This window comes from Chionomys nivalis, chromosome 11 (assembly GCF_950005125.1).
Source record: "Chionomys nivalis chromosome 11, mChiNiv1.1, whole genome shotgun sequence".
In the NCBI taxonomy this organism is placed as follows: domain Eukaryota; kingdom Metazoa; phylum Chordata; class Mammalia; order Rodentia; family Cricetidae; genus Chionomys; species Chionomys nivalis.
In genome coordinates, this window is record NC_080096.1 from 40,652,757 (window position 1) to 40,679,143 (window position 26,387).

At 50.1% G+C, this 26,387-nt stretch overlaps 1 protein-coding gene across 4 annotated transcripts in view; it reads right to left on the reverse strand.

Moving 5' to 3' along the window:
- The window catches only part of Ssbp3 (single stranded DNA binding protein 3), a 141,355-nt gene that overhangs the window by 34,994 nt on the left and 79,974 nt on the right, over positions 1-26,387 (reverse strand). For all 4 annotated transcript variants that reach the window (XM_057783781.1, XM_057783780.1, XM_057783779.1 and 1 more), the window contains exon 5: positions 5,647-5,736. In XM_057783781.1, the coding sequence (XP_057639764.1) occupies positions 5,647-5,736 (90 nt within the window). The remainder of the gene's footprint in view (positions 1-5,646; positions 5,737-26,387) is intronic.

Consider the following 26,387-nt stretch of genomic DNA (forward strand, 5'->3'; position numbering starts at 1 on the left):
TAGCACCTGTGGGCCTCAATCCATGGACAACAGGCTGGGCAGAGGCTGGGGTGAGCAGTGGGCAGAGGCTGGGGAGGAGGGTAGACAGAGGCTGAGGCAGAGGGTGGGCAGTGCACAGAGGCTGGGGCAGAGGGTAGGCAGCAGCTGGGAAGACAAGCGGCTCTTATAGAAGTCACATCCTCTGCCCTGTCCAGGATCATCTTCCTAGCCCAGACCTGTCCATCCCTAGCAGTTCCTCATTTGTGCTGCAGCCATGCTGTTGGCTCTGGGGCCTGCTTTCTAAGTCAATACAATCCCAGAAGACGGAAGGAGATACCTCTCTTGGCTGGAGAACACTTCACCCCACTCTAAGAAGGTCAGACAGCTCTACTAGGAGGGCCGGGGGAGGGGCACTAAGGAGGCAGGAGGCACTACTACTATACCTAATCACCTAGTCCCTGCTACCAAAACAGCCCAGCATTGCCTGACCTTGGCCTGCCCTTCTGTGCGGCATGTCTCAACGTGAGGTCCCTGTCCCTCCTTATAGCCTTTACTGGACCCTAGAACCACATCTAAAACCCATGGATTTGGTTCGTCATCATCCTTCCCACTGGTCCCTAGTCCTGAAAGCAAGTCCTGGATAGCAGTGGGTTTCAGAAAATGAGGTCTAATCCTTTCCCTCAACCCTAGACTTGAAGTGGTCATCAGTGTGGCAGAGGTGCCTGCCCTGTGGTAGCAGCTTCCTGGCTGGAGGAATGGCTCGTGTTCTCTGCTCTCCTCCTTTCTTCTGGAGGGGAAGGCATCAACTTTCTAGAGCCAGTTCACTGCCACCAGTGGAACGTTGTTGTTAACTGAACTTTGACCCCCTAGAAACACACCACTACGCAAGGCTCTGACAGCCATCTCTGATTGCTTACTACCACCACCATCAAGCAACTCACTGCTAGCCATAAAACTGCAGATGGTAGAATTGCCTTCTCTACAAAGCTCTGTATTAGCGTCTCTCTATTCCCTCAAGGACTTAGTATCTGAGGCTGGAGCCTCACAAGACAAGGTTGTCTCTACCATTTGGCAGGATATCAGCAACCAGCAGAGCCCTCATGAGGCTGTGTCTCTCGGGGAGACTGCAGCTGAGTCTGCAGGAGGATTGGGTTGAGGATCTCTTCCTTCTATCTGCTTATTTCTCTGTTTCCAGGAGGTGTACAGTGTTTCCTTCTGGTGACCTTGTCCTTGGACAGGTCACAGGGTGACAGGTTAGGTAGGTCCTGTGGGACATTGGGAAATGAGGAATGAAGTAGGAAGGAGGCCTCCCTTGAGGAATGGGTTTGGTGGTGGGGGACTTTACTGTCTCTACCAGTTGAGCTTTGGATATAAGGAATTGACTCCCTCTGCTAGCCCAGGACTGATCCACAGAACACACAACTTTTTATCTCTGTGACCTTTGCTGGACTCCTGTGGTACCAGTTCCCACGCCCACATCTATGAACGACAAGACTGGACTAGCATATAGAATTATATCACACTCTCACTGGTCCTCTGTCATACTGAACATTGCCATTGGGCTCCTGGGGAACTTGTTTGTTGGGCAACCCCATCTGGACACTGGCTGGAAATTTATGTGTGACTTTTTCAAGACAACAGGCATAGTCCTTCCTACACTTGGACTTTGGTGGCCTGAGGAAGGAGAAGGTATATGGGGAACCGGGAAGCCAGAGGTTGGACTCCAGTACAAACCTTACTGATAGTGTGGGGCAGCCCTTCACCTTTTTTTCTAAGTTTCCCTCTCCCACCCATCCTTGCCTCCTTGGCAGAATCACTGAGCAAAACAAAAGTAAACTGCACACTTAAAAACACAACTGAAGGGGCTGGAGAGATGGCTCAGTGGTTAAGAGCATTGCCTGCTCTTCCAGGGGTCCTTAGTTCAATTCCCAGCAACCACATGGTGGCTCACAACCATCTGTAAAGAGGCCTGGCGCCCTCTTCTGGCCTTCAGGCATACACACACAGACAGAATATTGTATACATAATAAATATTTTTTAAAAACACACAACTAAAAACAATTATTGGAATTTAAAAACAAAACAAGAATGGAAACAGTCTGTATCCAGTGCTCAGCTCTATGACCCCTGTTCTCCTGTAACTGTCCAGTTCCGAGTCTAGAACTACGGAATCTAGTCAAGGCCAACCTGCTTGTCAGATGTATAGCCCAAGTCACAGCTTGATTATCTAAAATCCATCTGGGTTCGCAGCAGAAGACCAGAGCTGGAAGACTATCTAGTCCAGCCTGCACCATCTACTGATGGGAAAAACCAGAGGCCAGCAATAAAGCACTGGCCAAGGCCACTCAGCAAGCGCATTTCTCCAGAATGCCAGTCCTGAATGCCCAGGCTGGCTCTTGGTTAGACTGTGCCTTGTCAGAATTCCAGGTCTAGCACTTCAGGGCTGGCGAGGCTTCTGTTCTGTACCATGGACCCCTCAAATAAATTCAGTTCAAACACGTACTGTGTCCCTTGCTAGCACCGTCACGTACTGTGACTGTCCAAGTTTGGGCCTTTTCTTTTTAATAGTAAGAACCGAGAATTCATCTACCCTGGATAAACCCAAGGCCTCCAAGAACCCCAACAGTCTCTCCAACCATAAAGTGTGACTGGGTCAGTAACCGAATGACCAGACATGTCTCACACCACTCCAGAGGACTGGACAGGCATGGCCCATCTCAGAAACTTAGACCCGAAGGGGAGAAAACAAACAGGGCATCTCCTGCACTGTTGGCCCAACCTTCTAACTCCATGAGTGGCCTTCTGCATTGTGGTTGGAGGCCTAACAGAGGGAGTCCTGCATGTTATTTTGTGAGCCTCCGTAGACGGTCGTCAGCTGTCCCCCTCCTTACCACTGTGGAGCCCCTACTGGTTTCTAAATTTAGGACAAACTGGTGTTGTAGTTTTGACTTGGAGAAGTTGTATGATACTGCAGGACAGGGGCAGGACAAAGCTGGCCTGGCCACCCGGGCAGGCCTTCCAAGACACAGCCTTCTTGCAGCACAGCCACCTGCCTAGGCTATAGCCAAGAAGAGAAGTACAATTGTTGACAACAGATAAAACCCCGATATCATCTCTATTTCCCTTCCAATATCAGAGTGGCTGCCTGAAGACAGTAAAGGGTGGCAATCAATCGCTAATAACCCTGTCGAGAGCTGATCTGTTCCGGAAATGGGCTGTTGACTTCCTCCTTTACAAAGCGATGCCCTTTCTCTTTGCAGGGGCCCAGGCCAAGTGGTCAGCATCAAAGACAGCAAGCACCACGCTGAGTGCCTGGGCTGCCCTACCTCCCTTCATCTCAAGGAAGGAGAATGGTGCTGGAGAATAAAAACAAACTGCTCACAGTCGGTGAGAAAGCAGAGAAGCCAGGGCTCCAGAACCATCCTGAACGGCCCAGCCAACCCCTGGCAGTGCACCTTGCCTGGGGAAGAGAGATGACCTCAAGGCAAGAATCTAAAAGATACCTCTGTTTAACAGTGGCTGGTAGTGGCTAAATAAGGGCAGGAACCAGTTTGGGCTTTCTGACCACACACCCCCAAGCGTCATAGGGGAGGGCCCACAAAGTATGAGTGGAATTAGAACTTAACCATGGAAGATTCTAGCAAAGCAGGAAGCTGGGAGCTGCCCACATATCAACAGACCCATTCCTTGTCCTAGGCTCAGGCCAAAATAGAAGTCAACGGCCTATTTTTAAAAATACAATTGGCAGAACTAGAGAGATGGCTCAGCAGTTAAGAGCACTTGTTGCTCTCACAGAGATCGCAGGTTAAATTTTCAGTACTCTCACGGTGGTTCATAACTATCCATAACTGCAGTTCTAGGGGATCCAGCACTGCTCTGACCTCCACTGGCATCAAGCACATACATGGTTTACATTTAGATATGCAGGCAAAATATTCATACACATAAAATAAACTTTAAAAAGTACCTAATTTGTTTAAAAACAAAAACCCACAGTTAGCTACTCTCCACTTCTCACTACAGAGCTTGCAGCGGGAACCTGGGAGCTAAAAACTCCCCTGAGAAAACTCAGGACAGAGACACGAGGGGCTGAGATACTGGGGTGGGTTCTGTCCACCAGGCAGGGGCATCTGTGACACCATGTGCAGAGATACATGAACCAGAGAAAAACTCCCACTGAGCAGGACAAAGTAGAGAAGCTGGCTGGATCAATGTCTCCCCTCTGGTACAGCTCTGGCCTTTCTTGGGTCAACTGTCTCTCAGCCTCTCCTCAAGTCTGCAGTCTTACCCCAAGACTTCTGAAGCAGCTCCTGTCTCCACACCTTGGTCAAGGCCCTAGTTCTAGTGGCATGCTGGGAACACACAGATACGCACGTGGCCATCTGATGGCCTGAACTGTTGTCCCTGTATCTCTCTGTTCTCAATGCCAATCTGATGAGCAGCCCGCTGCTTCTGCTTTAAAGAGTAAGCCAGTTTCACTGATCTTCTTAGCATGTGCTCTAGCCTTCCTCTCCCCAGGTTTAACATGAACTAAAATGTGCAATCTTGCAAAGTGGAAGTGTCTCCTAGACAAGGTACAGGAAGAAGAGGAACCCTAATGATTCCACGGGGTGTCAGCCTTGTCTTTGCTCACAACTCCAATGCTCCCTTCATGCACTGTGCACAGGGCCCTTTGGTCTAACTCTGAATTCCTGGGCTTTCCATTAACAGCTGTCAACACAACCCTGTCTGGGAGCCCCAACCCTTCAGAAGCATGAACAACCAGGACCTTCTCCAACTCAGTGAGGACAGGCTTGAAAGAATGGACAATGTCACAATCAAGAGCTCCACTAGGAACGTCTCTTTCTCACAGTCCCATGGGCCAGCACTCCAGGCACCACTTCCCAGCCTCAGCTTGGCGGAGGAGGACCAAGTACCAGAAGGGAAGGGAGAGAATGAAAAAGGAGGTGTAGAGGAGGGGGGTGGCCACACCCTACCCTGACAAAACAAGACAGGTGACTTCACACCTCCCATAACCACACCCTACCAGAAAGACCAACAGTGTGTTGTAGAGAAGGCGGGGCTCCCATCCCATGTGGGACCCGTTCCTGCCTGAGGTGGGCAGAGTGTGGCACAAATACTGCCAGGTGCTGCTGTGTTCACACTCGGGGGGAAATTAGTCGTTAACCAGCAAAAGGATGCTGAGCCTGCTGGGGGGTCCCTGTCTTTCTAGTTACGCTTAAGGTTTGTAGTCTGGAGAGGAAAGGTAAACAATGGGGGGGGGGGGGGTGTCCGTCTGTCTAGTTACACCTAAGGTTTGTAGTTTGGACAGGAAAGGTAACAGTGACGAAGACAGTGGCAACACAAGAGAAACAGAGGACGGTTTACTCATTAAAGGGGGAAGACAAAGAATACGTCTTTTGTCAAAAGAAAGCTCCACACTGGCCTGGAAGCACTGACCTCCCCCACACCGGAGTGGGCAGAAGGGCACTGCCATAGCCCGCCTGGAGGTAGGCACATTCCCATCTCTTTCTTCCCTTCTGCAGCTTTTGGAGAAGTGGATGAGATGAGGTGCAGGGCCTCAACCAGCACAAAGCAACTGTATTTAAACCATGGCAAACCGAGCTGCTTTCCCCTGCCTTCCTTTCCTCCCACCTGCCCAGCACAGGGCCCCAGGCCAGCACATACCTGAAAGAAACCTGGCGGGATGGGGCCTCCGGGCATCCCATCATTGGGGGGAATGTTGCCAAGCACAGGGCTTGGGGCAGCTGCTGCACTCTGTGGAGACAGAACAGGAGGTCAGTAGCAAGCATGCAACCATACACAGAGCCTTTGGCGTCTGCTCTAAACAGACCCTTCCTCCTCAAAGGCCACTTCCTATGAAAAGTCCTGCAGAGGTGTTAGTCACTGGGCAAGCCATGGACTCGGGGCCCCCACTGCTTTTTCTCTAAAATGGGGGGGGGGGCGCAATGCCTACCTTTAGGTACACCAGAGGGGGTGGAATAAGGACACAGTAGACCAACACAGTGTCTATTGTTGAACCACACCTTGCCTTTCTACCAGCTGCTCTAAGAAGTAGGGAGACCAACTCACAAACAGTGGTAGCCTCTCCAAATTGCTGACTCGTTGCACGGAGCAGGTCAATAAATATCCAGTAAGAAAATGCCCAGGTTAGAAGGATGTGTGTGCTCTGACCCTCACTGGGTACCAAATGACTCCTGAGAAGAGTGTGGGTTATACAATGGGAGACGGGCGTTGCTTGCTGAATGCTGCTGTCCTGGTACATCTGCCTCAACAAACGTCTCCCTGGGGTGGGCAGACATTAGATGCCCCACCTGGCCACCTTCCAACAATCTGTGTCTAACCTGTTTGTATGGCCAGACATGCCTGGCTCCGTGCTCACATGTGCAGAGCTGAGGCTGAGATGCCAAAGCCCTACCTTGAGAAAGTCACAGATCTGGGCCACCTTCCTGTCTTTCCTACTCGTCAAACATCCAGGTACACCTGACCACTTCCTCCCAATGCCACTGAGACTCAGAGCCTGACATTCCCCATCAGTCACCTTCTAGTTCATGAATGCAGCCCCTTCTTAGCCTCCCAGAAGGTACTTCTTTCCTTTCCTTTCCTTGGTATCTTGACTAACACTCTGGACTACCACATTATGAAGTGACTTACTCTGACAACCATAGTTCTACTTTCATAGAAAAACATTCAAATTCTTGTTATTTGGGCATTTGACTTTTTACATATTAAGGTATTTGTTACAATGGGGAGGGGGCAAACTTCTAAATGGAAGACTGAACCTGTGAGTACACTGCTGTTTTACTTTTATGAAATCAGGAAGGGAGGGGAATGGTTCCGGGGATTAGGGATGGGTAAGAGACCCGGGCAACTGTGGTCCTAATTAGGTGGGTGGTAACTTTCAGTATTTCACAGTCCTCCAATGGAAGACAGCCATGACAACCATGTGGCCTTAAGGGCAGGAAGCCAGGAGATGACTTTTTCATGTAAAGCCTACTCCAGCGGATAAACTGAGGAGCTCTGCAGGCTTCAGCTGGAGCTGGAACGGAGACTTAAAAGGGCAGAAAAGCAGCGACTGGTGCCAAGAGGCAAATGCTAAGCGACTAGGGGGAAGCTCACCCAGGGGACCCTGTCCACATCTGGCCCACCCCCATCCTCCCACACCTTAACCACAGGGTCTGCCTACTTATGCCCAAGAACCAGCACAAGGTGTGGCATACAGCAAGTGTTCAATAAATGATTGCTCTATTATTCAAAGGCCTGCCCAAATCTGACCACCTTGGAGCCAGACCTTTCAGGATTGCTAAGAATTGGCCTCTCCCCGTGGTTTCGAGCACTGAGAGTTCCATTAAGGCATTCAACAAAGTATCTCGTTTGAGTTTTCTCCACAAGCTCAAACACTGGCACACTCTCTAGGCCTACAGCATACTGGACTGCACAGCTGCCTAGGATCAAAGTAGAAAGGACGCGAGACCTAAATGGCCAGGGTCGCATTCGCTGGACTCGGGTCCCATTTCCTTTGTTTTTTCCCTCCCCCTCACTCCCCTACAACAGGGTTTCTCTGTGTAGCTCTGGCTGTCCTGAAACTCTGTTCTTGAACTCACAGACATCTGATTGCTTCTGCCTTCCAAGTGCTGGGATTAAAAGCATGCGCCACCACCTTTCCTTAAGAACTGCCCATCCTGGTACACATACAATGGGAAGAGGGGGCCAGAAAACAGCACAGCACACAGAACCAAGTGGCAACCTTCCCTCACTACAGAGCACCCAGAGGAAACCTGTGTGTCTCTGAGCCCTGGCATACAGGTTCTAGACCCTAGATCCCCATTTCCAGCACCAATTCTATCATGGGCATATGAACAAAGGAGAAAACACGGATGCACAAGCACCCATGCACACACACATGCATGCAAATTATATATATATACACACACACATACACGAATACACAGATTCTTACATCTGTACCCAGGAATATCCAGGAAAAAAATGAACAAAGTCAAATATTCATGGGTTATTAAGACGGTTCAACAGGTAAAGGTGCTGGTCGGCAAGCCTGATGACCTGAGATCAATCCCCAACACTCCCAAACTATCCTCTGACCTCTGTGTGCATGCTGTAGAGTGCTTGCCCCCCATAAAAAGATTTGTTTATTTTTATTAGTGGTCAGATGAACCCTGGACTCTCCTAGGCCAGCCAACTACTCCTGACCGATTTACAAGGATGCAAAAATAGTACTTTGTTCTACAAATTCCACCCTCCTTGCCCTGCCCAACACTCAGGCCTTGGCATGCAGCAGCACGGCCACGTGTGAAACCACCAACTGCAAGCCTTCCTGGACTGAAACTCAAGCCAGGCCACGTGGCAGAGGGCCCAAGCCAGCAGGGGGCAGGAGGTATATCATGGATGTGGCCAGGGAAATCAAAGCAACAAAGGTAGGTGTGGTCCTGGCAGAAATGCCCCTTGGGGAGAGCTGAAGATCCATGATGTTCCTAGCAAGTCAATCAAGAGTCTGTGCAGAATCCTGGGGTAGCCTGGTGCAGCCTAGCAGTACCAACAGGCTGAAGATGCACCGTGGGAACCCACAGGATGGAGAGAATGCCATCATCCCACAGAAAGCCAAGACCGGAGCAGTGGGGATTGAAGCAGACATGCAATGGGGGTGGTCCCTTAGTCTCCCACACAGACCTAGGACAGTGAATTTTAGTTGAACACGAGTTCTACTAAATGAAGAGCTGATCTCATGAAGACACAAAACCAACTAGAGTAAAAAGAAGTTCCAGGAGGCTATCATGAGGGAGGAGGGCGAACACATCTGCTCAGGACTAAAGAATAGCTTTAGGTCCAGCAATAGAACTCTCAAGCTACACAGTTTCCTTGATCTATGTCCCAGAACTGGTTGCCTTAGAGAGGATGGCCTGGGGTAATGGGCTGCTCACTGGTGACAGAGCAAAAGAAGATGGCTGCATCACCCACAACCACCTAGCGTGCCCTGGGGATTATCGCGAGAAGAACCCTGAACAAGGGTCCTCAAATCACAGCTTAGCTCCGGCCACAGACCACCCAGTATGAGCCTTGGACAGGTCTCCATACCATGAGCACCTGGCACACAGGGCCAATGAGGCTCTGCCAGCCCAGTGAGAGGTGACACAGCAGTCAGTCGGGACACTGAGTACAAGGGAGGTAGATCCAACACCTCTGCTCCTTTGACCAAGTCCTACCCTCTTGGTGCCAGGATTAACTCAAGAGCAGCCAGAGAAGTGAGCACCTTTTCATTCTGATCCCATAAACCAGGAGAAGGAGGAGTGCAGCATTTACGCCCCAGCATTCGAGGAAGCTGTCATTTCCGGTTTAATCTGTAAGGAAACTAAGTCTGAAGGTTATACAACTAATAACTAGGTCTAATTTTAGTCCCTGTACTTCCGGTCTCAGGTTCAGGAACCCCACGCACCAGTCTTTTCCAGCAGCCCCTGCGGCTCCTAAGAAATGCTGTGTACTTTTTGGCTCGTGAGGAGAAGCTGCAGACAGATCATTAAAGCATCCAATAATCACAATTCATTCTGTGACTGAGGTCACCTGTGTGTTCTGAACATTCCCAAGGAGGCTGACCTTCTATTTGGTCCCCTCAGCCAACTATTTCAAAGTGCCACTTGCCAAGAAAGAAGTAGGGAGTGAGACAGTGTTTGTATGTTAAGGAGAGTTAAGGTCCCTCCGAAGGGTCTGTGCACCTAACTGGCCAGTGGCCTGCCTGGGAAAGAAAGGATATCTGAGGCGATGAGAGGGTAAGGGGGCCGTGGGGTCTGTAAACATCAGGGGTACTCAAGAATCACTCTGGCGACCAGTGCTGCACCAGCTAGCCCAGGAGGTGACAGGGTGCGGTTTGCCCCACAGCTCTGGAAGACGTGAGATGTGGTGACAGATATCTGAGGGACCAGGAAAGGTGCTCCAGGCAGGCGCTGAGACAGGGATTAGGGGGATCAGGGAGGCTTTATGGAAGAGGTGGCACTTGAGCCAGGGCCTTATAGGACAGCAGGACTCAAAGATGCAGGAGATACCAGCAAGAGATTAATTGCTGACATCTTAACCCTCTCTCCCGGCACCGGACTTCAGCTGTGTCTTCCCGGGGTGAATCTCCACTCTGTATACCCAGCATCCATTCCAGAGAGAGGTGGGCATGGGCTCCCTTTCTCTTCCCTAGCATGGGAGGCTTCCTGATCAGGTCCAGAACAACCGCTCACCCCTGCACTTGACCTTTAGTGCTCTGTCGCTGCACGGAAAATTCAGACTCCCAAGGTCCGTCTGAGGGTGTGCAGCTCAGGATGGGCGCTACCCCGAGAGAGGCCTGACTGGGTTAAAACCATGGTGCCTGGTCTTAGTAAATCCCAGCTTTTCGCCTCCCAGACCGCCTGGAAACAGAGGCCTGTATTTAAATTCTAATCCCTGGCTCACCAGGAACTGGAAATACCTGGACATCTCATACAGCCTTTGCTTGGCTCTTCATGGTCACACGCAGAGAACAGAAACTTTTGGGCCGTGCGGGGACTATCAGGTAAGGCACTTGCTAGGTGGACAATGCAGGTGTTAAACAACTGGCAGCTGATATAGAAGCGGACGGCAACAAACAGGCCTAATTCTCGAGTTTCTATTTGTTCATTTGTAAGGCAAGGATCTCACTATGTTGCCTAGGCTGGCCTTGAATTCCTATTCCTGAACTCAAGGAATCCTCCTGCCTCAGCCTCGAAGTAGCTGGGACCACAGACACACACCACAGTGTGGATGGGAGTGCCCGGGTGGGGATAGGCATTGAAGGGAAAGAAGATGAGGCCTTGGCTCTGAAGAAGTGGCCACCCTAGGAAAGTGGGAAGAAAAAAAAAGGAAAGAAAGATGAAGGAAAAGCTCGCTAGTCCTTTTCAAAAGACAAGAAGTGGCTTCCCCAGGCTGAGAGAAGAGGCCATCATACTACAGGCCGATCCACCCATCCTAAGAAGCACCAGGCTATTCTGGGAACTGGTTCAAAGGGTGCCTCATGGGTAAGAGGTGGAGTCCCAAGTTGCTAACGCTGCCTGGTTGTGCCTTGGAGCCTGGCCAGGGTGCCCTCCTCTGTGAGCAGACAACTCTCTCAAGTCCACGGTGTGGGCTGTACCATGTGAGGCTCGGCGTGTCCGTGTACACAAGGCTGGGGAAGCTGAGGGAGAACAGTGCCCCTGGATGAGCACCAGGCAGGAGATCAAGAGCATGCTCTTAGTACAGTGATCGCTTTCTTCTAAAAAAGATGGCTTACACCATGAGCAAGACACACATACATACATGCACACACGGTCTGCTGTCTTAAAGAGCTACTTACAACCACAAACATGTCACAGTAGACCAGGGGCAGCTCTTTAACAAGAAGGCTGGCAGTTGCTCCTGCAGAGTGGAAAATTCCCTGGCGTGGACCCGCATACACGCTCAGTTCCAATGACAACTTAATCCTGCAGGGACTAAGGTGCACAGCGAACAGAAGTCTTTGCCTCTAGGAAATTTTTGCTTTAAGTTTCAAAGGAATTACTCAAGTCAAAGTCCTCCACATGTCTTTCAAGGATGGGAGCCCACACCTCCTAAGCTGGCACTCAATTTAGTGGGTTCAGAGTCACTTTTCCTCGTCCTCTGCTGTGACAGGATGACTGTGCACAGCCTGAAAAGTTCTCCCGGGGTCCCTGATATCAAAGCCAAGAAGCTAACACTTGGCAGGGAAGGGATACACGACTCGAACCCACTGTGTTCTCTTCTGCATGGAAGAGTGGACTGGAATTCTCGGGCTTCCTTACCTGGCCTTGGGGGAGCTATGAGGAGCCGCCCACCATAGCTCATACAGCCATCCCTAGCACACGGCCCGCTCCCCACTTGCGAGCTCAGAGCTGAGCAGATGACTCCTAAGCCTTTAAAGCACTACTAATTGGGCTAATTTCGCTAACAGTCTCTGTTTCATCCCCCACCCTGCGTCAACCAGCATCCTTTGGTACTGCTGGAGAGATGCAAGCTGTTGGCTTTACTGTTATTTTGTCAGCCATTAAACGATTCATCGGAGTCATTAATTGATTTATTACTGCTGCCTGCTCAGAGGGTTTAGCAAATAAAGAATGATGTAGGTCACAATGCAAAGGAAATTGGAGCAAACACCACCATGAGGAGCTGGGCACTCACAGTGCCTGCCACAGTCCACTCTGGTAGCCCTCCAGCCCAGCCGCCAGGTGGAAGGCAGTACAGATGGCCCTCCCGGGGAAAAGTAGGTGCCAGCCTGCCTCCTGCACAGGCAGAGACACGCAAAGTGAGGTGCCAGCCTGCCTCCTGCACAGGCAGAGACACGCAAAGTGGAGAGCCTTGTCTGGAGACTGAAACCAGTTCCTGAGCAACCACCAGACACCGCTGTCAACAGAGCAGGAGGGCAGAGGAAACCAAGCTGAAAAAGGAGGAGCCTGTAGATGGGCCTCCAGGCTCCGACTCCCCTGGAGGTGACACACAGGACAGCAACAGTTGACGTGTTAGCAGGTACCTCCTAATGCCTGGCCTTTTATGTGCTTATCTCTGATCCTCTCAACAGTCCTACAGCTGAGGTATTATCTTCCCCGTGTTACAGAAAGAAGCTGAAGCTCAGAGAGCTGACCTGCCCCAGGCTGCATTGCAGGCCAGGAAGTAGCAGTCTAGGACTCAAACCTGGTATATCTGACTTCAAAGTCTACATTTCTTCCCCTCTATCCTATCTTCAGACTGACATGAAAGAGTCCAAGACCCACAGCTCAGCTCTGTGGGAACTGACAGAAACAGGCGGGGGACCAAGAAAAAGGGCACTCCAGCCGTCTCAGAGACTGAAGCTCTAGGTTTACAGGATGAAGGGCTAAGGGGCAAGCCCTGAGGTCACATCAAGTGATAAGATTCCAGAGCTCAGTCCTGCTGCCAAGAACATCACACCACCAACATACACCACATGGCCTGGTCCCCGCCTGCTGTGTGAGCACTCAAGCTGTGAGGGAGCCCTCTCAGATCCAACACTGGAAGGACCAAAGAGACTGACTAGTCCTGTCACCCTAACCACTCAGGGCTCCAAACACACCGGAAGGAGTGGTGCTGAGGAGAGGGCAATGCTAGCGCCTCTGATGATGGAATTCGTGTGTGTGTGTGTGTGTATGTGTGTGTGTGTGTGTATGTGTGTAACAGCTCTGGTACCTGGTTTCCCTAGAAGCCAAACACCCCACATGTCTCAAGTTCTGTCTCTGCAGTAATCAGTTGTTGAGCAGAATTCTAGAGCAGAGCTGGCCCTGGACAGCTTTTAGGAGGCCCAGAGGGTGTGGACGGGTCTGCACCTACCACAAATCACCAGTTTACTTCTTGCTTCTGTCTGGATACAGCCCTGGCCCAAAGGCCATCATTCAAGTTCTCTGTGGATATGCCAGATCTACCATGTGTAAACTGAAGACATGACTGCTCCAAGATATGGTTCTGTGGAGGTTTTTATTGTAGATGTAAGGGAGAGAACCATACAGGCATCTGAAGAGTCGAGTGCAGAGAGAAAGGAGTAGACTGAGCAGGGCCAGAAGACTGGACCTGTCATGACAGGAGAGAGACACGAGGAAAGCAAGTGAGGAAGATAAAAGAGATGAGCAAGAGAGATTCCAGAGAGAGCACACAGCCCAGGATGCCAGCATGCGTTTTGGTATGCTAATGGGCACCAAAGACAGCCTTTGGCCTTTCTGCTAGTGATAAGGGTATTGGCCCCTTTTGGTAGAATCTTGGAGGAATGCTACCTTGTCTAATCACCAGGATTTGGACCTGACACACCACTGGTGTTTTCTTGCTGTTATAACAAAGGGTCCACACACTGCTGCAATGCTAGTGAGACCTGCTCCAAGGACAAGCCAGGAGTCCTGGCCTAGAAAGGCTGGAGGTGCCTAGTTAGACTTCTTAAGGGAACCATGAGTTCTCCGACTTGGAAATCTGACTCAAACCTAGATTCTTCCAAAGAGGAGGACCACCCTGTGTTCTTCCATCCACACTAAGGTGCTGATAGCACAAAAAAGTAGTCTTAAGAAGATCTTCACCAAGGCCCAACAAATCACATCCTAAGTTCCATTTGGCGAAGAATGGGTTGCTACACACTTTAGGACCTGATCCCGGTGCCAAAAGCCTCTCTTGCATCTGATGTGTCTGATCAACCACCTGTGCAAGTCTGGTCCCCTCTCTGAAATGCTGTCCTCTTCTCAGCCTAGCTGTCCCTTCATCCTGTGTGCTCCTCATCACAGCACTCGCCACACCTGACTGTAAACTCCTTATTAAATTAGCCAGTGTCTTCTCAGGGATGGGGCAGGCGTGGTGTGCACAGCACAGAGAAGATGCTGTCTCAGTAAGTATCATTTGAGTGAATAAAATTCCTGCAGAAATTCTGCCTTTCAAAAATAGTTACCACATCCACAAGGTCAAATCTTCCTCTAACTCACCACCAGGCCACATCCATACAACCAGTGGCTTCAACATGTACACACAAAAACATGCACACATGCGCGCACGCACACATGCACACAGCCCCTCATACCTCAGGACACACTGTTCCCAGGCATATCCAGCTTTGGGGAACTGAGAACCCTGGGTTCTACTGTTTCTACTGCAGAACCCTTGCTACCAAGTGACTTAGGTAGACCACGTCTCTGAGAGTCACTGGTCATGCCATACAGCGAAGACCACTTGTGAATCTCCCCTGCAAGACAACTTCGTCAATTGCCCCAGGAAGTACTTGTATATCCAAGGAGGACACATGCAGTGAGAAGAGTGGGGTGACTTCAAGGAACTTACCTCCCGTTGTCATTCCCACTTCAGAAGGGTGGGCCAGGCTTCACTCAGATCGTATGTGGAAAGGAACCTGGTTCTCTGGAGACTGCTGAGACCTATCTGTCTCTCCTACTCTTGCCCAGCTTGGCAAAGCAAAGATGGCTGTTTATTCTCAGACAGCTTCAAGGCCCTGGGGTTCTCAATTGAGAACCTTCTGCTCCACTGGCTCAAAGGGTCACTTTCACACAGGACTTGGACACGGATCAAGAAAAGCTGCAAACTGCTTGGGAATGGCAGACAGAGAGTGCTCCTGGGCCTAGTTAGAGCTGAGGACAATGACTGGGCTGAGGCCCACTCTGAGATGTTTCCCCTGCATCCTAGATAATATGCTCCACTGCAGGGGAGTCCTCTGCCAAGCCTGGGAACACCGACCAAGCCACAGAATACAAGAGACAACACCAGAGAAACCTGTGAGCTAGCTCAGGAGAACCGCTCCAGACATTGCCACAGGCCTACTCCCCAGTCACGATGGAGCTAACAGGAAGGGGGAGGAGGCGGAAGTCGGGGCTCTCTAGCTAGCTCCCTACTGACATCCAGCTCTCAGACCCCTCCCTAGGAGCCACTACTGTCACATTCTCTGCTCCACAAGCTCTCCCACTCCCTCCCCTTCCATCTTCCCAGAAGGAATTCCCAGTATCCATCAATGCCCGCACTTTAAACATCTTGCTTTCCAGGGTAGGCAGAAGAACAAGGAAGCCTTAGTGGGATTATAAACTAGAATTCAACACTAGGCCATGCCGAGTTCCACCTGTATCCCCTTCCGGGGAGGCCCAGTGGGAGGACACTGAACTCAGGGTAGCTCTGCTGCCTCTGCTGCTCAGTTACTAGAGGGAGGCAGTTGGCCCTGGCCTGAGATGCGCCCTGTGATGCAGGGTGCTGAGAAGCAGATAGAGAAGAGATGACTGTGAACTAATCATCACCTCTCTCCTCCTATCCCATCCTCCTCCTCTTCTCATTCCGGCACTTGCAAGCACAAGGAAATCCTGCTAGTGACCAACTTTTGCAAATGCCATGGTCCCTACTTGTAATGTCCACTTCTCTGCCATGCCAATGCATCTCTTAGCCTACCCTAGGCACTGAGCAGACAGTTTCAACTATATGAGACTCCTACACATAATGCCTAGCTGGTTCCGAAACGGCAAAGCAGGCCCCAATGTTTGCTACATTGTCACTAAACATCAAATGACCAAGGACGTGTACCTTTTCTGGTCACTCCCTGTGCTAACCAAGGTAGAAGACCTTTCTGAACAAAGTTCAGTCTAGCCATTTTGGGAAAGGTCTCTCTCTTTCCTTATTCTTCTTAAAGATGTAACTTCAAAGAACAGACTTTCATAAGCCCCAAGTCAGGAGGGGCATTATTCTTTTTTCTCTGTTATACTGTGGCTATTAGAGCAATTCAAACTTGAATCCTGGGTCTGCTCCACTGTGAAAGCTGGAACTCAGGACAGCCGCTCCAGCCTTGACAGATGACCAAGCTCCCTAATCTGAGGCAAAACCTGCCCTAATGTGGATTGTTTTCCTTCAATTTTTGTCTAATTCTACTCACCGCCAAGGTCTCCATGAAAGACAAGAATTTTTAATTAAACCTGGACAACTCAATCCAGAGCTATGTAACAGGAAGGAGACCAGAGGATCCCCTTGGCCTGCTTATCAAGTCAAGGGCAGGAAAGATCTAGAATGGGGTTTCCCAAGATGTCTGAGCCTTGGCTGGCTCTAAAAAGCGGGTTATAATCCCTGGCTGCACCACAAGACTGGTAAGGATTCCAAGAAAGAGGCCTGAGGTGTATCAGTCAGGTCCTCCACAGGGATATGCCACCTGTATACCTGTTCTTTGATGCTCTGCAGAGTGCTCCCAGCCCCGTCCCCAAAGCTTCCCAGCTTTCGTGTGGCAGAACTCCTCGTTCTGAGGCCGACACTCTGCAGATAGCAGTTCATTCCTCAACAAGCTGTGGAGATGGATGATTCTGCTCCTTTACTTTTTTCTATCAGCCCATCTTGCCAGCAGTGACCAGGCCAGTTCGAAGTCCTATACAAGTTTACAGGTAAGAAAGGATAGAATTTTCTTCCTGGCTTGGCCCTGACACCTCTCCAGTGAAAACTTAAGGAAGAGTGTTCCCAAGGCCCTCCTATCCCCTCCACTCCCGTATAGATGAAGGATACTGCTGTGGGATAGTGCACACTGTAAAGACTTGTCACTTGTATTAGTTTAATAAAATGCTGATTGGCCAGTAGCCAGGCAGTAAGTGTAGGCAGGGAGACCAGACTAAGAGAATTCTGGGAAGAGGAAAGACAGAGAGTCAGTCACCAGTCAGATGCACAGAAAGCAAGATAAAAATGCCTTACTGAGAAAAGGTACCAAGCCACATGGCTAATTACAGACAAGAATTATGGGTTGATTTAAGTAGTAAGAACTAGTTAATAATAAGAGTAAGCCTGAGCTAAGAGACCAGTTTATAAATAACATAACCGTCCGTCTATTTCTTTGGGATTGAATGGATGCAGGACTGGGCAGGACAGAAACTTCTGTCTACAGGACACACACATAGTTACCTAGTTCCTGTTGTAAGCCCTACATCAGAATGCTCACATTCAATTCCCAAGGGACCTTTACAGCTAACTGATGCTTATGCTGCAAGGCTGCAGTGAGAGCCCCTGGACCAGATGTCCTATCACATCTCCCCTTTCCCTGACTCCAAGTCTCTCTTTCTCCTGGTGTAAATAGAGAGGCTTTTTAGCTCTTGAGCCCTTGCTGCTTCCCCTGGCCAGGCTCTCTAACATCTACTGCATGCCTCTGAGTGCAGGTTGGGGCTTAGACAGCTGCCCAAACAGGTACAGCCTCAGATTTAATTGACCTTTTGGTTCAGCTTTCTAATCTCATCAATGCTGCCTCCATCATGTAGACGGAGGTCCTGGGTTTAATACAGAAGAGTACCATCCGGTCCTTCTAGCTCGCTGCTTAAGACAACACACACTCAAACTCAAGAGGTAGTAAATCTACAGAGAAAGGATAGAGGCTTTCTGTCAGGGCTGCAAAGCAGGGGGGCTGGTGCTGTCCCTGAGACTTTAATAAATGCAAACCACAGAGTAAGTTTACTCATGTCTTACAGGGCACAATCCTGAAATCCAAGCTACCCAGGAGGTGGCTGCTCTTCCTGGCAGATTCAGACTCACATCAACTGCCCCTCCCACCTATTCTCTCTGTGGCCTTGAGTGTCTACTTCTTTCTGCAGGAGGAGGCAGCAGTGGGTGTGCCGGGAGGACAACCAGCTGCATTTCATCTCCAAAAGAGAAGGCTCGCCAACCACTCTCCCTGCCCACACATTCCCCTCCAAGAGGGGTGGGAGGAAGGCTACAGATTCTCTCTCCAACTGTATTAGAAAGGGTGAGGACGGCCCAGCTCCTGGACATTGGCTTTAGAAACACCACAGCTGACGTGTGCAAACATCCCTGTGCAAATACACGTGGCCTACTTCTCGATTATCTCACTTTGTCTAAATATATCATAAGAAAATAACTTGGGAGCAGTGATAAACTCTGCAGTGGGTCCAAAATAACACACACACACACACACACACACACCTGCCTAGGGTGTGACTGGGGGGCACAGGGGGCTGCTGAGGGAGTTGTGCTTGGTATTGTGGATAAGTATAAGGAAAATAGCATTGTATAAGGGAAGAACTCCATGCAGGTTCCCAGTCAGGCCAGCAGACGTGCTTGTCAGAGGGAGATGTTGGAGGCACGCCCAGCCAAGTACACACACACACACACAGCCCCACACCCACTGGGACTCACTGCAAGACACTGACATTTTCCACTTCACTTGCCAGGAAGGGAGCACCCTGCCCTACACCGCTTGAGCCGCCAACCCCTGGAAACAAAGGTGGCAGTCATGGGGGTGTACAAACACACCTCTCCATTGGTCCAATATCCCTACCCCTGCCATTTCCACCAAAAGGGGAATTAAGACCCACAGCAGGAATCATACATGTCCATACCCCCACCAGGCTGTCTGCAATTCTAGCACAATGCCATCCTTTGGGAGACTTTGAGAGAGATAGCTTCTTCGTTTTTAATACACAGCAAATGTGGACTGCTTACGATCATCTCTAAGCCCACCCTCTTGGGCACAAGAACATTAATTTTATTAGGAAAGAGTCTGATGTTTGAGGGCCTGTGGTCACTCCTCACCGCACCCTATTAGCCCGGCCAGCATCTATGACCTGGTCTTCACTGAGCTTGGTCTGAACTTTTTTTGGCTGAGTTGAAAATGCTCATGGGGGCCCTTGATTTGATCCATAGCCTGCCATCCTCAAGTTCTTCCACACTCTGCCCTCTCAGGAATCCACCTGCATGCCCTTCTCAGGCTCACACATAATGCAGTCTTGCTAGGCGGCCCTGTAAGGGAAGGCAGGCAGACCTTCTCTCAGCACTCTCAGGGATTAGTGACAAGGTCCCCTCATACAGACAGCTGAGGCCATCTCACCCTCCAGAACAGTGGTTCTAACCTTCCTAATGCTAAAACCCTTTAATACATGTTCCTCATGTTGTGGTGACCCCAACCATAAAATTACTTCATTGATACTTCCTAACTGCAATTGTTATTGTTATGAATCATAGTGTAAATATCTGATATGCAGAATAACTGATATGGGACTCCCAAAGGAGTTGAGACTCCCAGGTTGAGAACCCCTGCTCAAGACCATGATATCTTAAGAAGCAAACAGTATCTTCCACATCTCTATCACTGTGCTATGAGTCTAGCACTTTAGAGTATTTATTTGTTGCTGCTGCTGCAACAACAACAAAATCTCAGAATTCAATATCAGAAGGAGCTCATCCAACTGGCTCGCACCAGCACTTGGGAGTTTGAGACAAAGCTGGCTAGCCTGGACTAGTGTAACAGTCTCAAAACAGACGGCAGGCAGGCAGAGGAGGGAAGCGGAGGGGAGGAGAGGGGAGAGGACGAGAGGGGAGGGAGCCCAGAGGGGATTTAAGGGCAACTATTACCCTAGTTAATAGTGTTGCACTAGAGGTTGGTCAGAACCTTCCTTAGTTACTCCAGGCTGGCCACACGTCTCCAAGGATTACTCTCAACTTGCCTGCCCCAAGGAAAGCTGCTCAGGAGAGGGCTGTCTTCCTTGGAGGTCTGGGGCAGCCTTTAAAGAGCTGTTTGGGGGAGTCCTACAGGACTCATAAGCATCGCCAGCCCCGAGAGTGGAAAGTCCTAGGTTTACTCCGCTCTGGGCCCAGTGCAGGTGCCAGCAAGGAGGTCCCTGGCATGTGGAGATTCTCGGTAAACATTTGCTGTTGCACAAATGGCCAATTACAACCGATGCAATACAGTGTTGCACAGGCCTGTTCTGGGCACCAAGATACCAGAGAAAAGGAAGGATTATTTCTCCTTCAGGGTGGGGCACCCTGGGAGAGCTTCAGAGAGCAGTGACATCTGATCAGACACCATCTGTTATTTTTCTCTAATTGTTCCACATGTCTCTACTTAGACTGCAGACTTCAGGAGGGACAAGCCATCACTGCTGTGTCTGCTTTCTCCAACAGTGTCCACTCTCAGGAGACTGACAGCTTAGTAGGAGTCAGAGACCACATTTCGTTATTAAAGCAGAGCTGCTGTCCCCTACTTCCTGAACCCTTTCAGGAAATCAAATGGCATCCACTAACACTCTCAGCGACCCAAGGCAACAGGCATGGCAGTCCAGAGGCGGCAGCCTTAGGCCTCTGGGAACACCAGCGCCCGACAAGGGGTCACTGAGTCACTTCCACGTTACCCACTTTTGCTTTTCATGAACTCTGCAGGGCATGAACGAGTTTTTCCACTTGACAGACTGGGAAAACAGAGGCTGGGAGATCACTAACTGAGGTCAGGGGCAGACCATGTCCAGTCTCCTCAGCCTGTCACAGTGCCCAAAATATTACTTTTGTGCCAACAGTTCCCTTCAATAGAAGCTTTGCTTGGGACCATCTGGCCAGAAAGAATTAGAGCCCACTCACAAACCTTGTGTGAAAGAAAGCCACAGAGCATCGGCAGCCACGTCGCCATTGGTCTAGAGCACAAACCAACCTGTGGGACACTGTGAGCCAGGCGGTGCTCATTCATATAGGTCACACTGTTCCCCTCAGCTTCACCTTTAACTCCTGTGGGGTCCTGACACCTCTCTTCACAGTCCAGCTACAATTATAGCTCCTGGAGGCCCAAAAGAATGTGAATTTGAGTGTCTCCTCCCGTGTTTGGATAATGGCTACTTCACAATTCTCCCACCCATACTGGGACCCTCTTTGCTCCTAGGGCTCCTGGCCCTGGGCAGGCATCTGGGTGAGGGAGAAAACAGAGGAGGGGCTGAAAAGCACATACAACAGTAAGCTCTAACCCAAACAGAACTAATCCATCCCGAGCCAAGTGGGGCTGAGCAGATGGGAAGCCAGGCATCCCCCGCCCACCAGCATCCTAGGTTCTGGGGCCTTCCCCACAGAGGTATAATTATGAGGGGTGACCCAGCCACATGCTCCCAGGGCTGCTCTGCTTCCAGACACCCGTGGTATTGCCTTCATCTGGTTTAAATTAAAAATCTTGCACAGCCTCCCCCCAAATAATATATGCAAAAGCAAGACTATAAACCAACACCTCAGCTTTCTGCTGCTGCCTGGAGTGGACACACAGACTTTGTGCGTCCTCTCTGGAGTCTCAGACTCGGGGACCAGAGGTACAGGCCCATCTTTTATGCCTGCTGCTCTCTCCAGTGTGTCAGGTGTGAAAGGACATACTCCCAGAGAATACACATCCACCTTTTCCTCCGACTCAGAGCATGAGACTAGGACCAGAGGAGCCTCCACTTTGCTCCCTGGGGTACTTCAGTACTTAACACAGGTAGAGCTGTGCAAAATGTATTCAAATACCTGGGTAAACGTAGCTCCCAACTAAGTATAATGAGGAGGCTGTGTCTTGATTATCTGTTTCACAGGAGCTTCCCAACACTCAGTTTTAGTAGCCACACTTGTGGAACAAAGGAGCCATGGCCCAGCTACTCCAAGAACACAGAGCTCCAACCAGCAAGTATAGTCACTACACTAGAAAACAGCAGGGTTGAAGGGGCCTCAAAGACCATGTTTGTAATGAAACAGAAGTCACAGATCAAATCCACCTGGCCAATACAGGACTTGGACCGGGGCCCTGAGGTGCCCAGCTACGCCCTAGAGACTGGGTCCTGGGCAGAGATCAGGGTCACAGAAACAGTACTTGCTTCTCATAAGGAGCAGCAGGGAAAGACAAGAAATTAGTGAACACGGTAACTGCCAAGCTAACCGTATTATACCCTGATATAATAAGGTACACACTGTACCACACAATTAGAGACAAGAGTAAGGTACACCACGCTAATCACACAGGACAAAGGGCGAGCTAACAGGAGCCACAGGGTGCTGGTGCTGTCCCAGAGGGCTTTGGGAGCATGAGACCAAAGAAGAGCTTAGGTGGGGATTCCCTCACCGGGTAGCTCTCCTGACTGCTGCTCCGGTCATGTTCCTGTCCCCATGTGGACAGCCCCTTATGCCACTCTAGAGTCACCGCCCAGGAAGCCTGACAGTGCCCCACACATACGAAGCTACTCAGATTTCTCAGTACCGAATGCTCCAATATGCGGAGGTCCTGCAAACCTTTGCAAAAATCAGCTCTGTGACCACTCTGAAATATAGACAGTCAAGTGCAGAGAGAGTAGTCACCCACCCAAAGTGTGAAGCCAAACAGCCCCAAACAGGCCTGCCACTCACTTGGCAAATCTTGTTCTTTTATTTCCTGTTCTATCATTACTTCTTGGAAGCCCTCATCACAAGCACTTGAAACATGGACTACTCATGAAGTGCAAAATATATCTAGAAGATGGAAAGACACTGGCCAGGTGGGACAAAGGGACTGGGGTGTGTGACGGAGGGAAGAGGCGGGGCTCCAGAGAGACAGATCATTCTAGGCAAAGCAGTGAGAGAGCAGGGAACACAATAGTGCCTCGATCACTGTGAATGTGTGAACTCAGAGGATTCTGGGCTGTTCTGTCCCTTTGTTGCTTTAAGACAGTCTCCCTATATAGCCCAGGCTGGTCTCAAATCTGAGATTCCCCTAGCTCAGTCTCCTGACTGTTGGGACCATGTCTCACCATGGTTCACACTGTTCCTCAACTGAGAAGGAAAGATACCTTCCACCTGGGGCCACAGCAGGAACAGAGGTTAAAAAGCCAGCCGTGAGTTTCTTTTGCTTCAGTGGTAACTGTTCCCTCTCCACATTTTCAGGGAACATAGTCCTTGCCTAGATCGCATCCCTGGGGCTCAGGTTTCCTGTTTTCAGCTTAGTTCCATCTCTGGATGGAGACAAATCAGGAGAGCAGAAAGTTCCCTTCCTGGGCAGTCACACATGCTCTCAGAACAGAAGTGAACGCAAATCTTGGGGGAAAATGTACCATAGTGGAAAAGAAATTCTCACTTGAGAAACCTCACCTGCTTCTCTATCTCGTGGGCTTCTCTCTTCTGCGGCCATGTCCCTCCTAAGCCCAGCTGCTCTTACCTGCAAACTGTGTCCATGACTGCCTTCTCCTGTGATGGCCCACCATCCTTCCTATGTGCAAATATACTGACCCATGCCCCAGGGGACTGCTATATGTATACCGCAGTACCCCCTCAAACTTACCCTTACAAATGGGGTTCCTCTTCTACCTGCCACTACCTGCTGGCATCCTTCTAGCCAGACTGGCAGCATCTTGTCTCATTTCATAGTTTCCTCTTGAGCCATCCACCCCTCTCGGTTCCCAGAGAACCGAGTTGTGCTTGCACAGAGCCCACAGAGAGTAGACACGACGCACTGGCTGAGTAAAAACAGGAGGAATACGGTAACACACACTTTGGTTCCGATAAACTCCAGCTGGTGTTAAAGAGCACATCCACCTCTAGGCCTGGAAGGCTGCAAGTTCAAACAAGCACAGAGTTTTTGGCCAGGCCAGGCTCGTAATTAGCAAGTGCTGAATTGTGTGAAACCAGCCTGACAAATAGAGGCTTAAAACGACGAAGATGACAACGACAACCACCATCAGAGCCACGGCATCGCTTCATGTGAGGCCAACTTCGCTTTTTTTTTTTTTTTATTTCTACTTGGCATTGGTGTTTTGTCCGTTAAGGGTGTCAGTTATGAGATGCCGTGAACTGAGCCTGAGTCCTCTGGAAGAGCAGTCAGTGCTCTCCACTGCCGAGCCACCTCTCCAACCCATCTCCGTGGTGGAAGGTAGGACCCTGGCACTTCTCAAGGACTGCCTCTGGTATTGTGTGACAATCAGTCACTGGCTGCTTGTATGTGTTAAGCACTGTTGTGTGCTCAGCTCACTGCGCCAACCCAAACCAAGAATGTTTTATAAGAACCATCTCACAGAACGGGGAACACAGCCACACAGAGGTAGCTGGCACCGCCTGACACTGCCTCCTATCCCTTCTGTGTTTTCTGCTAGGACCACCAATCACTCCTGACCTTACCTTCAACCTCGCGGTTCTAAAAGACGAAGATCAAACAGTACTCTGGCTGCTCCCCAGCTGAAGCCTAGGTCTACTGCTGTCATCAGATCACACTGTGTGCACACACGCTCACACACGCACACTGCGTGTGTCTCTCTCTGTGTATTTGTAGAATAATTAGATGACATTTTCAAGATCATCTCCATCCAGAAAGAGCCGAAAGTCTCACCAGAGATGTCCATAATTAAAGGAGAAAGAAGAGTAAGGAGGCTTTGACTTCTAGGAGGTCAGGTGCTCATTGAGGACAGTTTTGAAAACTAAGATACAGTTTTGTTTTATTTTGTTTTTTGGAGACAGAGCATTACTATGTATCCCTGGATGGTCTCGAACCCAGAGATACTCAAAAACCCACAAGAAAAGATGATTTCTGCTGGGGGTTTATACAAATCTCACTAGCTTGGAGTAAGTAGAGACAGAGATATAATACTCTTCTGACAAGCCCTAAGGAGCACACACAGAACACTGCTCTGTGGACAGAGGATAACTGTCAGAGGTGCCGGCACAGGTAAGCAATCGGAACCCTCTGGCTGGAGCAATTACGACGATTGAGCTGATTCTGTAATCTTATTAATGTCAGTCTTCTACTGAGCTGACCGTAGTTTTATCCTGAGCCCTGCTCTGGAGGAACTAACACATAACGGATCTACCAGGCTCCACTGTCCCCCCCTCCCCCCCACTGCCACCATACTGGATGGAGCCAGATCCAAGCAACCTTGGCCAGCACAGACCTATAGGTGATGGTGAAGGAGTTTACCATAATAACTGGGCAATACCAGTTCTTCCCCAGTACAGCTAGAGGGCAGAGCACTGGGCTGCAAACAGCCAGTCTTGCCTTCTGAGGATTTTTGGACAAATGTTCCTATTAGGACTCGAGGCCATGAGAAATTTTTTGTCCTTCACGCACATATACAATGGACCAAGAAATCTCCCAGCAGTCAGAAAGTTGGCTTCTTTGCCACTTGCTGTTGCTGACACCACTCAGTTGCTCAGTGCTCTCGCATCCCCAACTCCCCAATTGTCCCGTACTCAGAAATAACCAAAAGCTTTAGCGGCTGCCAAAAAAGGAAAGAGAAAGAAAAACCCCAGGAACACACCAAATCCATGTCCAACTCCTTTGCCCCTTAGAACAAAACCCATTGCAGACACACACAAAGAAAGGAGGCAAGACAAAGGAAAGGCCAGGTCACACTTGACAAGGAGCTTTCTTGTCGTTTCCAAAACAGAACTGTCCTCCATTAGAACACTCTTGTCGCTCGGATGTTGGTGCGGGGAAGGAGGGGCTCACAACTCTCAAAACAAAAGCAGGACTTGGCGGGTGGGAGGCCCCGGGTAGGCTCCTTCTCCCTGCACACTTCTTCGCCTTTGAATGCCCGCAGATCTGGGTCCAGCACTGGCAGCTGTCTGTTATTATCTCAGCAGCTCCAAGGGCCCCGGCACCAGGGAGTGTGTCCCAAGCAGGTGAACACCATCTGCCTGGCTCTGATGAGATGCCCCTCTTCGGCCTCCTGCTGCCAGCAGGCTCTAAGGCCCTGGGGACCCTCCCTAGAGTTGGTACTTCAACTCCCAGGCAAACTCCCCCTCCTCAGTCACTTCCTGACATTTAAAAACACTGGTCAACCCTGAAAGGAATTTCTTAAAGTTTTCTGCTAGGGAAGGACGTGCAGAGTCAGGGACATAAAAATAAAAAAAGAGTCCACCGACACACCTTCCCAGGGGCTAATTTTAAGAAGGGTTTTTAATTGATCTATAAAGAAAAAATTTCTACCTGCCTTTTAAAAAGCACTCCCTGCATTAGCTAAAACATTCCCAACACACCCTAGCCCATTTCCTCCCTCCCTGGCCCTCCCAGTTTTAATGGGGGTAAGTAGCTCCCTGATGCAATCTGCAAGGCAGGGTGGGTCCAGACCACAGGGAGGGAGGAAGCTGGGCAGGGCTCTGAAGGTCTACGGTTCTGGCTTTGCCGTTCCACTCCCCTCCCCACTTCCCCCTTC